At 42.8% G+C, this 18,816-nt stretch overlaps 1 protein-coding gene across 1 annotated transcript in view; it reads left to right on the top strand.

Moving 5' to 3' along the window:
• The first annotated feature begins 108 nt into the window (after positions 1 to 108).
• OGFOD3 (2-oxoglutarate and iron dependent oxygenase domain containing 3) overlaps positions 109 to 18,816 on the top strand; it is a 34,438-nt gene continuing 15,730 nt past the window's right edge. Inside the window, exons 1-7 of the mRNA XM_058852095.1 lie at positions 109 to 242; positions 464 to 720; positions 5,299 to 5,374; positions 5,976 to 6,018; positions 12,141 to 12,205; positions 12,804 to 12,860; positions 17,419 to 17,572. Coding sequence (XP_058708078.1) covers positions 160 to 242; positions 464 to 720; positions 5,299 to 5,374; positions 5,976 to 6,018; positions 12,141 to 12,205; positions 12,804 to 12,860; positions 17,419 to 17,572 — 735 coding nt within the window. The 5' untranslated portion in view covers positions 109 to 159. The remainder of the gene's footprint in view (positions 243 to 463; positions 721 to 5,298; positions 5,375 to 5,975; positions 6,019 to 12,140; positions 12,206 to 12,803; positions 12,861 to 17,418; positions 17,573 to 18,816) is intronic.

Below are 18,816 nucleotides of genomic sequence, written 5' to 3'. Positions count from 1 at the left end.
CCCGCTGTCCCGCTGTCCCGGTGCCGCCCCTCCGCCACTCCCGGCTCTGCGCTGGATCCTTCCACTCCCTCTCGGCGGCCGAGCGCGTTCCTCAAACAGGCACGCCGGCAGGCCAGGGAGAGGCGCGCCGAGCGTATCGCTCGAGGCGGAGGAGGCGCGATGGCTCCGCAGCGGCGGGCGCTGCCCCGCGGCCTCGACAGCACCGGGCCGGGGCCGGGCCGCGGGGACCGCCGGCACAGCAGGTACCAGCGCGGAGCCCTGGCCGTCACCTCCTGCCCGCTGTCCCGGGGGCGGCGGTGCCCAAGGCCGGTCGCGCAGCGCCGGGCCCGGTAGCGGGAGGGCAGCGCTGTGTTTGTAACGCGTGTGTTCAGGCCCGGGGCTCCCCGGTGTGGGGGGCCAGCGCTGTCCCTCCCCGCTCGCACCCGCCGTCGCTCACGGCGCCCGTTCTGTGCTCCCTCCGCAGCGCCAGGAAGGGCAAATCCCAGCAGGATCCTCGGGGAAGGTGGCTGAAGGCAGCGATCCTCCTCCTCCTCCTCTCCGCCGCGGCCGGCGGCGGCCTCGTGGTCTGGAGCCTCCTCCGCAGCCAGGATGGGATTCCCGAGGGTGGGATCCCTGCAGATGGGGTCACCGAGGTGCTGGCACATCGCAGCGACAACCTGCGGGACAAGTTCATCGAGATCCCCTGCTCGGAGGACTACGACAGCCACAAACGCTTTGCAGGTACCAGGACTGGGCTGCCCGGGGTGGATGGTGGTGCCTGGCCGCTGCCTGGGCACCAAGCTGGGGCTGAAAAACTCCCGTGTTTCCAGCAAACTCCTGGGCACTGTCTCTTGCCTAAAGCCCCAAGGGTTTGTGCCCCTCGGGCCAGCCCAGAAGTTGATTCTGAAAGGTTTTTCCCTTCTGAAACTGCTTTGCAAGGGCTCTATGAAATAAACCTTTTGCTAAGTCAATTTCTAGTTTCTTTTCATACTCTGTTGGTTCCCATAGTAGGTTTGTGAGCGTTTTTTTCTGCTGGTCAGTACCATACAGGTACTATATATTATATGGAGAGGAACTGATTCAGGACATTGTGCCACCAGCATGTGGTGACTGCACAAGTGGCAGCTTTTGTCACTCTTGTACTGAGATGTGTGTCTGCCAGTAGCTTTGGGGGGTGCCTACAAAGCGCTTTTCTGTCTTTGTGTCTTTCAGCTGAGCCAGTTTTTTGTCAAATTGGTACCTGTTCCCCCTGGCACTTACTTCTTTCAAGTGTTGAGGTCGGTTCTTCAAGAGACATGGAAGATTTTAATCTTCTCTGACAAAGAGCAGTGAGGGTCTGACTTGCAGCTTCCATGGATGAGCAGTGCTGATGTTCTCTTTCAGATTTGCAGTGTGTTGTGATGAACACTTTTAGTTGGTACAGCTGCCAGAGAGCAGCTCTGCTCTTGGTTTTTTCCTGTATGTCTGGCTGTGTGCTGACTGATAAGCTGTTGAATCTGATAAAAAACCAAAAAAATTCCAAGGCAGTTTTTAGGCAAATTGGTGGTTGTATCTCTGCTTTGTAATGTGGCTGAGAAAACGCTGACACAAAGCTGGAGGCTGGAAGAAGCTGCTGTGACCTGAGGAAGAACAAAGGTCATCAAAGGGCTGGAGAACCTGTCCTATAAGGAAAACCTCAGGGAGCTAAGTCTCCTTTTCCTGGAGAAGGCTCAGGGACAACACATCCCAATATTCCAGTGGTTAAAGGGGTGCTGCAGAGGACAGAAGTTCTGCCTTTGCAAGGAGCTGCACGGAGAAGACAAGGCACAGTGGTTGCAGGTTGCATTGGGCAAGGTTTCATCTTGATAGAAAAAAAAGTTTACAGAGAGAACACTCAGTCACTGGCACAGCCTCCCCAGGGATGCTGTGCAGACCCTGTGACTGAGGGTTTCCAGGCTGTGACTGAGTACTGTGCTAGATAATCTTATCCAGGCTCTCTGCACCACAAAAAGCAGAACCAGATGATCTTTGGAGGTCCTTTCCCACCTGGGCTCTTCTGTGATTCTGCAATTTTTAACTTTCTTCTGTGCCACTTCTGATAGAAAGTGTTTGACAAATTGCAGCCTCCTGTGTTCTTCAGGTGGCTGGTCCTGGTGCTGTTGGTCAAGAAGACTTGTGACATAAAAGAGAAGTTTATGTGGAGGCTGGGGTCACATAGTTTTTCTTCAGTGTAGCATCTCTTTTTTTGAGGATTCATCCCAAATGTTATTTAGGCCAAGAAAACTGATGTCAGGAAGCTAACAATAGAAATGCTGTCTTGGTAAGGTAATTTTTATTTTTTTTGACAGAACACATGAAGAACACGTTTTAGCTTTTCATAGTTACTATAAGGGGAAACTGCTGCTGGTTATATTTGCATAGTGCAAGGCCAGAGAAAACTGCAGCTGGTGATTTGGTTATGATTGAACTGGGACTAAAAGTCTCTGGATTCTGCTACTACAGTGTTTGTTTACCAAAAAAAAAAACTCCTCCCAAACCAACAAAACCTTACTTTTCCCTGCCCTGGTTTGCAAGAGCAATTTCTTTGAGCTGTGGAATTGTGGTCTGGGTCATCCATCCAATTATCCTTTTCACTGTTTTATTTCTAGTCCTTCTTTTTCATTCTGTTCTTTTTACTGTAAGGAAGGTTGGAACTTCAAGGAAGGCAGGAACTGGAAGCACATCTCTCCAGGAGCAGGAATGAATGTGTTCTTTATTTTTGAGGGTGTCCTGGGGAGCAGCAGCAAGCGCTGACTGCAGGATGAGGCCTCACCTCTTGGTTTTGTATGGGGGTGATTGACTGCCTTTCTGATTAGATGTTTGCTTGGTGCTGCTGCTGAAGTTCTGTGATTGCTTTGTTAATTGGTTAATTAAAGCAGAGTTGTGATGGCTTTTCCCCACTCGAGGGTGGTGATGAGCTGTGGAGGAATTTTGTGTGTGTCCAGTTCCCCACATCCCAGTGAGGCAGAAAATGTGGATTATGGATCAGCTCAGCAGCTTTAGGCACTTGGGAAATAGGTTTGTGTCACTCAGTAGCTCTTCATTCTCAGTCTTTAGCCTGGTTTGGCACCCACAGCTGCGGGCTCGGTGTCAGGAGGAGGCACGTTCCTGTCACCACTCAGTGTCTGATGCTCAGCTGTGAAGTTTCCACAGCTAAAAGGAGCTTTTATTTATTCATCTGTCCCTGCTTCCAGCTGAACTTGGTGCAGTTGAGCTTCCAGTTTGTTTCAAGTGATTTGGTAGCTGGTGTCAGAGCAGGATTAATTTCCATAGCACTGCCTCCCTGTAAACATGCTTCCTACCAAATAAAATTTGCTATTTTTCAGAGGCCAGGCAGTTAGCTTGCTATATTTGCAGAAGGTAGGGTGTTATGTGAGCACAGCCTCACCTGCATTCTAAATCTGCATTCTAAATGCCCCATTTCTGTGGGCAGATCTTGGCTGTTTCTGCTCTCCTGAGACACGGTTAACTACTTAAACCGCCTGTGGCCACTGAGTGTGGTGGAATCTTATTTCTGCTGTGTGTTGACATTCTGTGTCAGTGCACAAAGCATCCATGGTCACTGCCCAGGAGACAGAGTTAAGGTGCTTTTCCAGGGACAAGGCCAGGGGATGTGGAAAGCAGAGAAGCCTGGAAAGGTCCAACTCAGACTGCTGTGGGGATGGCAGCTGTAAATCTTTGCCTGCTCTTTTCTGGCTTGGAGAGGGATTGTTCCCTGCCCAGGGCAGAGAGTGGAATGAGACGATCTCCAGAGTCCCTTCCAACCACACTGTTCCATGATCCTGTCTCTCAGGGGAAAATCTTAGCAGAGCTTTTTTTCTCCTGTGAATTCTCTGTCTCAGCAGTGAGTGGTTCTTGACTAAATACCACTAAGTAGGAGACACAGCTGTGCACTTGGTTCTTTGTGTTACATTGTGGTTTTTGTGCTGAATGAGAGCAGGGGCCAGTGGCAGTATTTGTGCTTTACATGTTTTAATATGTTCCTCCTTTACCTTGATTTCCCTGATAGCTGAAGCTGATGGTGCCTTATCAAATAAAGGGATGGTTTTGTGTCTACTGGGCACAAATTTGTGGAAGCTACCAGGTACTTGCAGTACTAATCTGAATTTCTCCTGAGATTTTCCAGGTATGCCTTTGACACTTCCTTGCTCACATGTGCCACAATCTTGGAGACAGAGAGGACACTTCTCTAACTGCTGAAATAATTTCCAAACTCTTCTGATTTTTCCTTAGCATTCACCCAGTGCTTGTGCTGTACTCTTGGTACCTGACTGGCTTTGTGCTTGACTACATTTCTCTGATTGTTGGAGTTTTTTCTCCTTTTGGGAAAGCTTATGCTTGTTGCTTTCAGAACACCTCCTGCTTCCAGTACTCTTTGCCAGTTCTCTTTCAGAGACCCCAGACATGTAAAAATTGGCTGAGGTAATCCTGTAGTTTTGCCAAGCCCAGACTCTCCAGCACTGGCCTTTCCAAAAGTGTAAGAGTTGTGCTGATATTTGCGGCTGGAAGAGGAACAAGTCTCATCTGAAATCAGAAATCTTTGCAGAATTTTGTAGAAAGGAATCTCTCAATAGCCAGGTTTGTCCTGGAGTATTGAATTTCTCCTTTGAGTTTACTCCTTCCTAGCTCTTCTCTAGCTGAGCATCAGCTTCCCCTTGCAGCCCACCTGAGGCTTAGCTGGGGTGTGTCCAGAAATAGGAAATGGAAATTCCTACAAAATTCTGGCAATACTTCTCCCATCAGCCTGGTCACTGTTTTATGAGTTGCTGTTGATCAGAGCAGACTGATGCTTTTGTCTCCATGGGTGAATTGATTGATTTATTTCCAGGAATTTTGTCTTCTGATGAATAATTCTTGAAGTGAACACTCAGTTCAGGAGCACTGAGTGTGTTGGCAGGTGTCAGAAAACATACTCATCCCATCTCTCCTGGGGATTTACATCTGTAAATGGATCTTCCTCAAACAAGTACCAAATGTAACATCCCAAGGTCTCTGGTGGCTCAGAACTGATCTTATTTCTTCTTGCCTGAAGGTTGTTGTCAACCAGACTTGTAAGAACTTTCATATATTCTTCACCTGGAACTCTTGCTGCTGACTTGTTATTCCCAGGAGCTTTTAAAATTTAATGTTAGATTTCTTAGCAATAAAATTTAGGAGACTTTTTAAAATCTTTTACATCCAAGCTGTGTGCTTCAAGAGTGACTTCAAGAGAGACTTCTTTGCAAAGTCTCATTTAAAAACCTGCCCCTCAGGTGGCTGAGGTGGTTTTAATGGGTTATTTTCCTCCTCTTTGTATTGCAGGTTGCACTCCTAGGAAGTGTGGAAGAGGTGTGACAGATGCTGTAATCACAAGGGAAGAAGCTGAAAGAATTCGTAGGTAATTCTTCTTTTAGTTTTAGCTTTTAAAACCACTGACTTTAATGACATTGTGCCAATCTGAGGTGTAGGATGGGTGAGCAGGATGGGATAGACTGATTAAAACATGAAATTTTTGTTACTAAAGCCATTTTCCAATTTTACTGTAGTGAGGGCAGTTCTTTCACAGAGAATCTGCCTGGCTCTGAGGAGCACTCGACTGAGAGAAAGGAAAATGAATTAAATAAGTTTTAAAGGATTTTCACTTGGCCTTCATTTGGCCTTTAAAAGTAGAACAAAACAATGTAAACCTTATTGCAGCTGTGTCTGTCTGGGTAATCACCAGCTGCTGATGACCCTGTAGTTCTCTGTCAAGGGACTCTTTGTAGGATATTTTTGGGATTTGTGGATGGGAGCTGCAAGCTCAGAAATGTGCTGCAACACAAATACTTTATTTTCATGACAGGCTGGAAGGTTCAGTTTCAAATAAATGGGAGCTGCTATCAGTTGAGTTGTACCTGATGCATGAAATACCACTCTCTGAGGAGTTACATGTTGTAAATAAGGACATTAAAGGACAATCAGACTTCAGTTTTCATCTGAGATTATTGTTTTGCCTGCAGAATAGCAGAGAGGGGACTGTCCTTGGGAGGATCTGATGGAGGGGTGAGCAGTGTCCTGTTATTTTCTACATTCTTTTACTGCCAAGTCAAGATTATAAATGCATTTTTTGGGGCTGAGGTGAGGAGATGGAAATTTTTTCCTTCTGTTCAGACTTGGAAAAAAATTGATTTGGAAAGTTATTTCCCATTAATACTTCTTCTAGCAGTATAATTCCTGACTTCTGCAATGTAATAATTTCCTTGTATTTAGTTATTTCTAGCATCTCTCTTGAACTGATTTTTTCTTCATCTGGAAAGAGTTGCTATAGCAGAACTACAAAAGTTTGACTTCTGAAAGTAAAATTACAATGGTTCACAGCATCATGTAAAGATTGATTTTGTGTAGTGACAAAAAAAAAAACATGTAATGTCTTAAGTAGCTCTTGGAATAATATTTTTCAAATTGAAAGAATCCCACTTATCTTTAACAAGCACATTTATTTTCATTTCTTTCCCCCAGCTTTGTTCTCAGAATGTTTTTGTTTGTGAACAGGAACTGTTTCTTGAGTATTTGTAAACACAACAACTTTAGGCCTCTGCTGAATTAGGACATATATAAGCAAAAAAAGAAGAAAGGTTTCAGTGGAAAACTAAGAATTTATTGTCCTTGTGATTGCTGAGAAAGATCTGCAAAAAATATAAACCAAGAAATTTAAGCAGTGCTGCCCATCTCAAACAATGTGTTTAAAAGATTTAACATTCTGTGTTCAGTTCTGTTAGGATCCCCTGGATTTTTTTGCAGTTCTGTGGTTGCATAATTTGCTGTTTTCCCTGGATTTCTGTGCCCTTTGGGACCCCCAGTGTGGCTCCTGGCGCTGTCACCTGGGTTTGCTTTCCTCTGCTTTTGGGACCTATGTGGGATTTTTCATTACACTCCCACAAAGAGGGATTAGAATGGCAAGGTGGAACACAGGGAGCTTGGATCTGGAGACCCACAGAAAGCTGTTCTCCAGCTGGGGGTCAGGAACTGGGGAAACTGAGGCAGAGAAAGATGAGAGGGGGAGATAAACTTGCTGCCCAAAGCCCAGAGCTGACTTAATTGAACAACAAGCCAGAGTGACAGACAAATTTAAATCCATCATCTCTGTTATTTTGGAAGCTTCATTTTGCTTTTGTTTTTTTTTTTTTTTAAGGGGAACTAAATGAGAGGGAGGGGAAGATGATTCTCTCTTGCTGGGATAAAATAAATCTGTTAAAAATCTGATGTCTGTGGAGAGGTCTGGGCTCTGAGCCAAGCCTTCTCACATGTCTCATCATCTGTAAATGTGAGGAAGTTCTTGTGAGCTCTTAATCCTTAGGGAGAGGTTCAAGAAGAAAGTGTAATGTTGTATTGAGCACTTAACCAAAATAATGGATAAAACCTGAAAGCTGTTAGAAACAAGAGCTGCCCAGTGGTTCTGGGAAGTTGAAATTGTAAGAGTCATAGAATGGTTTGGGTTGGGAGGGACCTGGAAGATCATTCAGTGCCATGGGCAGGGACACCTTCCACCATCCCAGGCTGCTCCAAGCCCCATCCAGCCTGGCCTTGGGCACTTGCAGGGGTCCAGGGGCAGCCCCAGCTGCTCTGGGCACCCTGTGCCAGGGCCTCGCTGCTCTCACACAATCATATTCAGGAGAAGCCTTTAAATGCACTCTCCTTACCCAGTTTCTTTTATACCTTTTTCTCTTTTCCCATGTGCCAGCCTGTATTCCTGGTGTCATGGTGCAAATCTTTTCCTGGCACTGTTATCCTGGCTCTCAGATACCATTGGAATCCTGCTGGATTTTTGCTGATGGGCTTTAGATGAAACTGTCTTTTTTTTGAGCCTTTCATCTTTTCCAGTCTCTTACCCACAGAGCATAAATAATATTTCAAGCCTTGCTCCATCCAGCTATGTTGTGCTCCCAAGCTTCCAACCACTTGGAGTAGGTCTGGCTTGTTGCTTTAAATTTCTTTGGCTTTAGAGTGTTTGGATAATCCTGTCCAATTATGTCCACTCTAAGACTAATTTTTCCTTAAAAACACCTCAAGATTACTGTTGCTGTGTAATTATCTTTAATTCTTACTTTAGCTTACTTTGTTCTCTTTGCTATTCCAAATAAAGCTTCTACAGGCTTCTACTGGGATTCAGACTGCATTTTCATTGTCTAGGGTTTCCTCTTAACCCCTTTGTAAAAAACATGTCTGGGTTTCTTTTTTTTTTTATTTTATTTTTTTTGCCTGTCATAGTTGTTATATTTTGAATTCTCAGAAGTGGATTTGTGCCTGTGTGTCTAGATATAATTTATTAATTTAAAGGCCTAAACTTGCAGTTTGTGATTTTATCAATTTTCTCCTCCCTTTGTTTGCTGCCCTTCCTTGGAGATTGGAGCATAGCACCAAAACTTGTTTTCCATTCCATCTTTTTATCTTGAGAAAGTCTTGACAAACATCTGAATTATTGAAGCCTCCCAGGGGTCACACCCCAGTTGTCATGCTGAGCTTTCTTATCTTCCTTTGTAACTTTCCTGGGTTTATATTTATTTATTCAGACACACACAGAGTAAAGCTAGAGGGGGCATAATAATCTTCTGGTCTAACTTCCAGCAGAATCCAAACAGGAATATTTTCTCCACCAGCAAGCTGCTTTCCCTTACACATCTGTGTCTGTAAAGTCATTTTATATTCTGTTCCTTATTCACAGAATGGGAATTGCATTAGTTGTCTTGGTGTTTGCCTCAGCTTTTTTCTTCTTCATGTAGATAATGATATTTCCCTTTTCAACCTTCTGTGATTTTCTAATTCTTCTCTCCCTGCTATTTTTTCTGCACATCACCCCTGCTTGTATGAAAACTTCAGTCCTGACTCATTCACTCAGGTGTTGTAGGTGCTGCCATAATAGCAACCCTCTCATTTTCTCTCACACCTATTTGTATTTATTTCAAAGCCCCAGAAGAGAAATCCCTTGGTGAGGCAGTCAGCTGCAGTCTGTGTCCTGCCTTCCAGCACAACTGGCAGGAGCAGGCACCCACACCTCCCTTTGCAGGGGAAAATTAAATTGTTTAGTCACTGGGAGAAGCAAACAAACTGTGTGATACCAAAGAAAAGGTTCTGCTGTGGGCCCTCCAGCCCAGTGGTTCTGCAGACATCCCTTGTTCTCCTTTCAGCCCTGCCAGCCAAAATCTGAAGTCTTCAAAATGCTGCCAGCTCTGCTTTCCTTGTGCAGAATCCTGGTCCTATCTCATACCTCTACTGCAGGCTTCTCTTCCTTCCTAATGAGCCTCCTTTTAGTGCATAGGAAACACATACTGAGGGGTGAAAAATGCACTTGGCAGCATCTTCCACCTTCCTCCCAGCTCTGTGCTGATGTGATTATCTTGGCTGAGGAAGCTGGAGAGGAACTGGTTGTGTCCAGTCTGTGTCTGGTGTAAATTTGTGCTGGACTCTGTAGCCAAATACTGCATTTAAGTTCCCCAGCAGTAACCTGAGCCTCCCCAGGCTGGCTGAGGTGTAACTCAGGCTGGTTACCCTCCTGTGTCCTCGTTAATCAGTGTAATTGGAAAAGGAGTTTCTCTAGGATCAGAAGCCTTGGCTGGCTGCTCCTCCTCCAAGGAGGGAAGGGTGTTTGAAGGTGGGATTGTTCTGAGGAGTGTGTGTGAGGCTGCCTGCAGTGACAGTGCATTTGGTGTCCCCATGTAGAACCTCCATTCTCATCCCTCTTCTCAGCTGGACTGTGTCAGCATTCCCACAGGAGCTCTGGGGGAGGGTTTGGAAGCTGCCAGCTCCTCTAGAGACGAGTAAAATTAAGGTTTTCTCATTTTCCTCCTTTGGGTAACGTGGCTGCTGCTCACTTTCAAAGTATCACATAAAACCTTTGATGGGCTGGAGGAGCTGGTGTGGATTTGAGCTGGTATTTAATGGTTGGCAATCCCTTCTAGTGAGGAACAAAGACAGGGCCCTTCAGGCTTTCCAAGATGGGAATCTTGATCCTTTTTGCCATAATCTGAGAAGTGCTGCATACTTGAACATTTGTAACTCTTTTAGCAGTAAGAGAGTGGAGAATTTGGAACTAACATTGGTGAAGGTACAGAAGAACACACCTGTGCTTTTTATTTTTTTAAGAAAGTTCTATTTCACTTCTATAGAGAGTTCTGTAAACCAGGATATGGGGGTAGTTCTGTCAAGCAAGTCTCAGAAATAGGGGTGTGGGAGTGTGTTTGCCATCTTTACACAATCCTTGTAGACCCTTCAGCCTGGGAACACTGTCCTGAACTGCAGGCTGGCCTTTGGTCAGAGAAGGGCTTGAAGTAACCAAGATTTTATTCTCAGTGTTGGAAATGATGCTGAAAATGTTTAATATTCTGAAATGACAGAGGCTAAAATAGATGTGTTCCTGTTTCTTGCCCAGGTAGCTGTTAAACAAAGAGCTCTGAACTCACATATAAGAAAGTCCCTGTTGGCATTATTCACTCGTTTTCCCATGTCTGAAACAACCCTGCAGAATATTCTTTCTTTTTCAGATTCCCTCTTCAGCCTTTATTTGTCTTTTCTAGGCTTTGTAGCTATTGCCTTCTCAGCTATGAATAACTACAGTTCTTGGGGATGTCTTTTATTGATTCATTTTGTTATTTTGGATCTTCCTAACTGTAATCATCTGGAGCTTGGGGAGTGAGAAGAAAATGTGTAAGTTTGAAAAGCATGTGGAAAGAGTTAGAAAGGCAATTTATATTTAAATTAAATTAATCTCAGCTGCGTCGTGCTACTTATAATCTACTTTAATATGGTCACAAACATATACTTGAAGCTACACAGGAGCAGTTTTACTTCTTTTAGCTGTGGCTTGGATTTTTGTACAGAACCAGAAACCAATAGATGAAAGTATTTTGCTTCTAAAGCTTGAGTAAAGCTTAGTACAAGAGCTGCTCTTGCATGAGTGCACTTGTTTCCTTAACAGTCCTCTGAAGCTTTTGGAGAGCAGATCTGAGAGCTCAGGCTGTGTCCACTCCAGTAATGTCTTACTTTATGTATTTTTAAGGGGTAAATGGGATTATTTGTGTAGTTTTTTTTAAAAGAAAGTTGTTATTATCTCTTGTAATAAGAGTTGTTAGTGGGGTTCCCCTGGTTCAGCTCTGGAGCTTAGAGGCTGCAGAGATTTCTGCATTTTTTAGGAGTGTGTTCTCTGTCACCAGTGTTATTAGTGCTGGGATTTTATCAGAATAGTGTGAATGGTCTGTGGAGCATCAGAACAATGCCAAATTCCAAAATGAGTGCCCAGATATTGTACATTCAGTGCCAGTCACGTTAATTAACTGTTGCTCTTTGATATTTCCAGTGTAAAAGACAAAAAGACTTCTATTAGTTATGTTTTTAAATACTTTTGAACTGATGCAGAACAAACACGTATTTTGTGGACAGCAGGGGACATACAAAAGTGTACTTTATTAAATTAGAGAAACATTTTAGAATCCTAAGAGGTAGCTCTCTCTTCTGCCAGATCTGAATACTAATCTTTGCAGCTTGTTGGGATCTCAGAAAAAGAGTTTGGCTTGAATTGGATGAAGAAATGAATTGAATTTTCCTATGTCAACAATCTTTTCATTGTGTGGTTTTCTTTCACAGCAGCTTAGAAATTGAGGAAAAGAAAGTTTGGCCCTAGTAAGCCTTGGAATTCTAATTGTACTTTTAAACAGACTTTTTAATGTGTTTATTAAATATGAGAAGTATACAGGATCTCATGGTGAAGGAGAAGTTTTAATAAAAAATGCAAGACAAGATAAATATTAGTGCTGCTACTTGAGCACCTCACAAATACTGGAAAATGAGTCATCTTTGTGTGGAAGGGAAATGTCTTCAAGAAGGGATTCTGGAGCACAGTGATTTACCCTGAGCCCATGAGGGGAAACTCTGGCAATTCCCTGTCAGATCTGAATCTCAGCAACAGCAGTCCTGTGCTTTTTTTCATAGTACCTTAATAATCTCTGCAGGGATCTGAGGGAGGTTTGTAGCTGTAAAATAAATGTTATATTGTGAACCCAAAGGTTGGGAACTACTTTTACTTGGGAGGCTGTGGAAAGTGAGAGTCAGCTTGGGGCTGTTATTAAAGGTCATAGTTAAATAATGCTAAAACCTTTGCATGTTCATTTTTCCTTCTTTGTTTCCTTTTCCAGGCATCAATTTTGGACTTACACTCCGGAGCTCTTTCCCTGGGGAAGCATTTTGTTAATCTGTACAGGTAATAATAATTGTAATAATAAAAATAATAATTGTAATCTCTGGCTTCCTGTCATTCCACCCCTTCCCTGCCCACTGCCTTTTCCAGTCTTGAGCCCCCAGGCTGGGATTAGTGATGAGAAATTATGGAAGTTGGCTGGATTCACCAGACTTTCCATGACCAGTTAAAGAGCTTTCCTGGCATGAAAATGGATCTTTTTGTTGAACTGGGCACTTTGAAAGCTGCCATTATCTTTATTTTTATGTTTTTGCACCAGCTAATCATAATATTTTTTCACAGTTATAGTTTAGTTTTTCAGCAGTGGAAGAAATCAAATAGCCTGAACCCTTAAAAACAAGCGCTTATTTCATGATGTGGAGGGGATTTTTTTAATGCCTAAGGAATGCCATTACCAGTTGCAGCATTTCAATCCTTTAATCTTTCAACATTTGATCTTTTAGCATTGCTTTTGGACATCATGCTCAAAAGCATTTGTAAGATTTTTTTTGTGTTGTGTTCTCAATTTTTGATTGTGGGTGAAGCATGGGTGGGGTGAGGAGGTGTTGTTGCTCAGTCTGATTCAGCAGCTCCTCTTTTAGACTGTTGTTTGATTTTTCAGGTACTTTGGGGACAAAATTCAAGACATCTTCACAGAAGAGGATTTTGCATTATACAGGTAAAGATTTTCAGGAACTGCTGAATGAACCACACACCAGAGCTTTTTATGGTTCTGAGTTTTTTGTAGAGTGCAGGCTGGGAAGGGATTGCCCTTTGCATTCATGCACTGGATTTTGCAGCTCAAAATAATAATCTCTGAGATATAAAATGGCTTGAGGAAGAGAAGTAAAAGGACTTTTTGGTGACTGATAAACAACATTTGAGCTGCATCAGCCACATCAGCACAGTTTTATGGTGTGAATGTACTCGGGGTGATGGCAGCACCAAATATTTCCCTCCCTCCAGCAAGAAGAGCTGCTCATCTGAGCTCTCTGGGGATCTGCTGGAGCATGGGGAGCTGAGATGGAAAATCCTTCCTCATTACCTCCCTTCCACACATTATCCAAGGGGTTGTGTGAGATGATAGACACAATTCTGGGCTATTTTACGTCAGGAACTTGGAGTTTTTTGAGGCAGAGTGTAGCAAAACATTAAAAATGGTCATGCAGGAAGTGGAAGAACTTCAGATGACTCATGTTCTGGCTGGAGAAGCAGCCAGAGGATGAAATAGCTCTATAATGGAGCAGCTCTGGCATCTGATGCTCTCAGCTTTCCTGCAGCCCTGCTCATGCACTTAACAAACACAACAAACCTAATGAGTTCCATGTGGCTGGGAAGGTGTGTGGCCAAAGTTTAGGAACAAACATTCTTTGTTGACTAGACACAATAATTCTTTGGTTATGCATTTCAGTTGGTTTCTCATCGTTTAAAATGTCCTTAATTTGAACATTTTAACTTTTTGGTCTTTTTTTATCTTGTCTGTGTGAAGGAATCTGACCTCCCTCTAGTGGTGGAAAGAATGTTAAGTAGCTAAATGGATTTATTAGTTTTATTAAAATAGTAATTAATGAATATAATCCTAAAATATTAATCACATTAAGCTTACTTCTATTTAACAGCTGTTTTTAGGTGTTATTGCCTCTATAGAGGAATTGCTTTAAAATGTTTTCACTTCTGATCCCAGTATTGCGAAAAATAGATGATTCCTTAGTTACTATTGAAATTTGCATAAAGAAAATGTGTAATTTCTGTTTCACATGAACAGGAACATTCAATTTTTCAATAATTTTATAACTTCATGCTGTGAGATGAGACAGCTGCTAGGGAATGTCAATATTCCATTGGGATTTCATGCCAGTATAGAGGATGTTTCAGTCTGCTGGATATGAAGCTAATACAAAATATATTACTAAATGCTTCTGTTCCTATTAATGGCAGTGCTTTAACATGGGCTGTAGTACTTTATGGCCTTAATGAATTATTTTATGCTATTATTGGGAGCATTTATCTTCGTTACTTTCCCTTACCTACCAAGGTCATTTTAAAAATACACTCTTGAGAGAAATAACTGAATGTAATTCATGTGTAAGTATTACTGATTGCAACAATAATGAATTTGAGAAGGCATCCTGAGCCAGGGGGCTGATTTCTAAACTGCCTCTGTCAAATTACATTGCTTCAGACTCAAATTATGATTTCTAGGCTGATACTTTAACCACCATCTGCCAAGCACATTACAGCAACCCCTCTTGTTCCACATAATAAATGAAATGTTTATTCAGAAAGGAGACCTTTAATCAGGATGCTTGGTGGAAAGGGTGAGTTGAGCAGAAAACAGCGCAATCAAAGTTTTATTCCCCAAACCTTACAGCTTCTGAAGGCAGAGACATGTGAGGAGCAGAGGAGGAGCTGTGAGTTTGCTTTCTGCCTGTGTCAGTCTGTGTGTGATTGCTGCTAAATCTCTCTGGCTGCAGGAGGCCTTTGCTTTGTCAGCTCCCTGGGACAGTGCTGACAAGTGGAATAATCAGGGAGTTGTGTGGGATTGAGTGTTCCTGTCACCATGATTGAATCACACCTTGCAGTGGCTCCTAACTGCATTTTTTTGTGTTGGTCTGGCAGAGCCTGTGTCTCACAGAAGCTTTTCAGTGGCACTTGGAGCTCTCTTTGCTGCTACTGCTGCTACATTAAGCTGGCAGCTTAGCAAGCTTGTGAACTTCCCTTCTCTCAAGCTGTGTGTTCCTTGAACTTCCAGCTACTTCACTGGCTTTTTTTTTTTAAATTTTCTTCCTCATCATCCTAAGTCCAAAAGAGTAACTGTTTTTACAGAATCTGGTGGTCATGTGCTCCTTTCAGGAGTTCTGGTCTGCCTTTCCCTGAGTCTGACATGAACATTTTGATATTTTCCAGTCACTCAGTGCAAATGGACAAGGGCTAATGCTGACAGGTGTGTGAGGAGCATTAATTTAGTACTGATGCTGTTCCTGGGCATTTATTGCACCTGCAGAGCTCTGTTATTGCAGTCTGAATGAGGCAAGAGTTGCTGTGCTTATGAAAACAAATGTTTATATTCTCTAGCATGAAAGAAGTATTTTCTTTGTAGCCACAGTCCACCAGAATTCTCCCAACAGTTGTGAAGAGCCAGTGGGCCAGGAGCAGTGAGGGAAGGGAGGCTCCTGCTGCTTCTGGGTCGTGGAGGCTGAAGGAACAATGTGGCTCTCCCAGGTTTTGGGCTCATTCATTCCTTGCTTGATTGCACCTTCTGGGCTGAAATTTGGCTTTAGCCACCACATCTTAACACTTTATTTTACACATGAAGGACAATGTTTTTGTCCTTAAGTATTTTGCCACTAGGTTATGTTTGGGACAGCAGGGCAGGGAATGGAATGAAAAACCTGCAGTCATGATATTGATAAATGTTGAAATGGCCTGGCCAGCAGAAAACAGACTGTACACAAGGATTTTTCTAGGCTAAAAAGTGACCTTATTCTACTTTTCAAACCAGCTGCGTGCTGTATTTGGCTTTTTGAGCAGGGTTTTGCATCCTGTTTGCTTTGTAAAACACATTCTGCCCAAAGCCATTGCACAGCAGTCTCCAAGAGGAGCAAACCTTTAACAGAGCCTTATAAACAGCAGACAGCAAACCTTAACAGAAAGCTTTTAAAAGTGGCAAATTAATCAGGCTGAAGGAAGAGGGAGGACTCTTTGCAGAGCAGGACAAGTTCTGGAGATTTAGTTATGTCAAGACTGTGGTCTGACTGCTTGGGAGTGGATTTATTCCTGGCTGATGCAGGGGCCAGGGAATCAGCTGCTCTGCTCTTTGTGGCTATGAATTCTTGTTCAAAGTTCTCAATTCACAAAACAAGTAATTGCATTTAATGCTTTCTGGGAGCCTTTCCTGCATCCTACTCCTCAGAAAAAGCAGACAGCAAGATCAGCCTCCCCCAGCATGAGAGGAAGGAGCTGTAGGTTCTTTCCTGGTGTCAGTTTTGCAAACTCCACCACTGTGTAGCTCTGAACTTGAAACATCAGTTCATGCAGCCATATATATATCCCTGAAAATCCCTCTGACTTCATTTAATGCTTTTGATATCTCACATATAAAATAGCTTGAATTGAACCCTAAAAATGTAAAGTGTGACAGGTTAAAAAATCCAGTCTGTGTGTGTTATTTCTATTTCTTGTGAGAGACTAGGTGTGAACAGAATGAATATTTAGTATTTTTTAGTACTTGTGGATTTTAAGAGATGATTTTCACAGCCTGTAGACACACACCACAGGTCTTGTTTTAATTCTGTCACTTCTTTTTAGTCACTTTTCAGTCACTTTTAGTCACTTATTTAAGTTCCCTAGGGAAATACCTGGGAAAAACTTTTAAGAAAGTTATGCTGAGGTTCAGTACTATTGAGTGAAGAAATGTAATGGAAGATGCAAACCTACTAATGTAATTCCGTGCACAACTTCAGAAATGTGTTTTCTCAGATTATCTTGTTGGTACACTGCAAGTGTGAATGACATCTTGCATTCATGTTAAAAAATCTATTAATAATACCAATACTTATGTTGACCAAGAACCCTGAATTTCATGGTGCCAAAGAATTCACCAGCTGGTTTAAAACTTGTTAAAAGTTCTTCAGAGGGAATACTTTAATGAAGGTACAACTTTAGTTTTACCTGCTTTGGATTAAAATATCTATATGAAAGACTTCATTGTTTTTAGCAGTTAACCAACAGTGGGATAGGTGTGGAATTATTGAGGAAAGGAGACAAATTTTCAAACTTAGGCCACAGGAGACATAGTTTCTTTTCCTTGATATTCTGAGAATTAAAAAACCACAAAAGCAACAAACCAAAACCACTGGAGGGTCTTCCCCTCCTTCCCCTCTTTTCCTTCCTTCCCCTCTTTTCCTTCCTTCCCCTCTTTTCCTTCCTTCCCCTCTTTTCCTTCCTTCCCCTCTCTCTTTTCCTTCCTTCCCCTCTCTCTTTTCCTTCCTTCCCCTCTCTCTTTTCCTTCCTTCCCCTCTCTCTTTTCCTTCCTTCCCCTCTCTCTTTTCCTTCCTTCCTTCCCCTCTTTTCCTTCCTTCCTTCCCCTCTTTTCCTTCCTCTCTCTCCCTGGCAGAATTAGGAATGGGTAAGTGTTGCCCATGGTTTCTCAGCTGAGGAGGAAGCAGTAACTGACTGAAGACCACAGAAGCTGCAGGAGAGAGGTGTCACTGACTGTGCTGTGTGTGTTTTTGCAGGGATGTGAGGCAGAGGATTCAGCAAAGGATTGCTCAGGTGTTTGGGATCAGCTCTTCTGCCATGTACCTGACCAAGCCAACGTTCTTCTCCAGGATGAACAGCACAGGAGCCAAGACAACACACGATGAGTACTGGCACCCACACGTGGACAAGGTGAGGAGGAGGCTGAGATGGGATGTAAACATCTCCTGTTGTTATTAGATCACCTTGAAACAATTTTGCATTAAACAATCCATCAAACAGGTTTGAAAACTGATGCTTCAGGGGGTGAAGCTAGTGGGAGATAAGTGAGTTTTAGAAGCATAGGCCATTACATCCCATTCAATTTTATCTTCTCTAATTTAGTTTTTCTATAATTAGTAAACTGTGAGAATGACTACTCAGGAATGTTTTGTCAAAAACATTGATTAAAATGACCTGAATGGCTCTTTCAGATCCAGCAGGAGCTGTTTCACAGTGGTCAGTTGGTCACTGCTGTTATTGATCTTAGGCTCTTGATAAAAGCTTAATATTTGTATTTCAGCTATATGTGAATGGAAGCTTTTTGTATTTCAGTGGGGATGTGGTACCTGGTGAGCTTTTTCAATAACTTGGTGTTTTGATCCTTTTAACTGCACAGTTTTATTTCTAGGCTTAGAGCTTAATACTTTGCATTTCTCAACGGACTTAAATGATTTGGTATTGAGTTGATATCTGAATTTCACTGAGTTCAGGCATTCTGTGTAGAACAGCAGAATACAAGCAAGGGAAGAATCAAAGAAAAAAACCCACAACACAAAAAAACCCGAAACAAGCAAAAAAATCACCTCCACTCCACAATGTCCAACTTTCATGCCTTCAGGATTTATAAACAATTCACTCTGGAGTCATGGATTATCCAAGATGGAACCAAATAAAATAATCCCAGCAAAATCCATGTTATTCCTCAGGGCTTGAGTCTGTAAGTGGGCAGTGTATGTTGAAGTCTATGACCTGAGACATGAAAAAATCAAACAGAAACATTCCTTGCCTTAAAGTATTTCCTGGAAAAAGCCAGTCTGATGGAAGCATCTTTTGTTGGTCACAGCATTGGTGTGGGTTCCTGTGTCCTTGTTCATGTGGGCAGAAGCAGCTTAAATTTAGAAAATGTGGTGGCAGTGATGACACAGCTTATGTTTGGAAGCAGAAGGTGCTGTAGGGTGGAATCTCCCAGGTTTTGGATGCCTCTGGTTTGGAAAGCTGTGATGTAACCAGTGAATAGGAATGGCTCTGGACCACAGGTGGTAGGGGATGGTTTTGAAGTCTAGATTGTTTTGATTTGTGTTGGTAGGAAAAGGCTGTAGGGAGCAAAGTGTGCTGGTGTGGTTGACAGAAATTCCATCAGGTTATGCTCAGTTCCAAGGGACCCTTGGGAAGAA

The sequence above is a fragment of the Poecile atricapillus genome, chromosome 17 (genome assembly GCF_030490865.1).
Source record: "Poecile atricapillus isolate bPoeAtr1 chromosome 17, bPoeAtr1.hap1, whole genome shotgun sequence".
Lineage (NCBI taxonomy): Eukaryota > Metazoa > Chordata > Aves > Passeriformes > Paridae > Poecile > Poecile atricapillus.
Note: the sequence above shows the minus strand (reverse complement) of the source record. Positions and strands in the feature narration are given on the sequence as shown.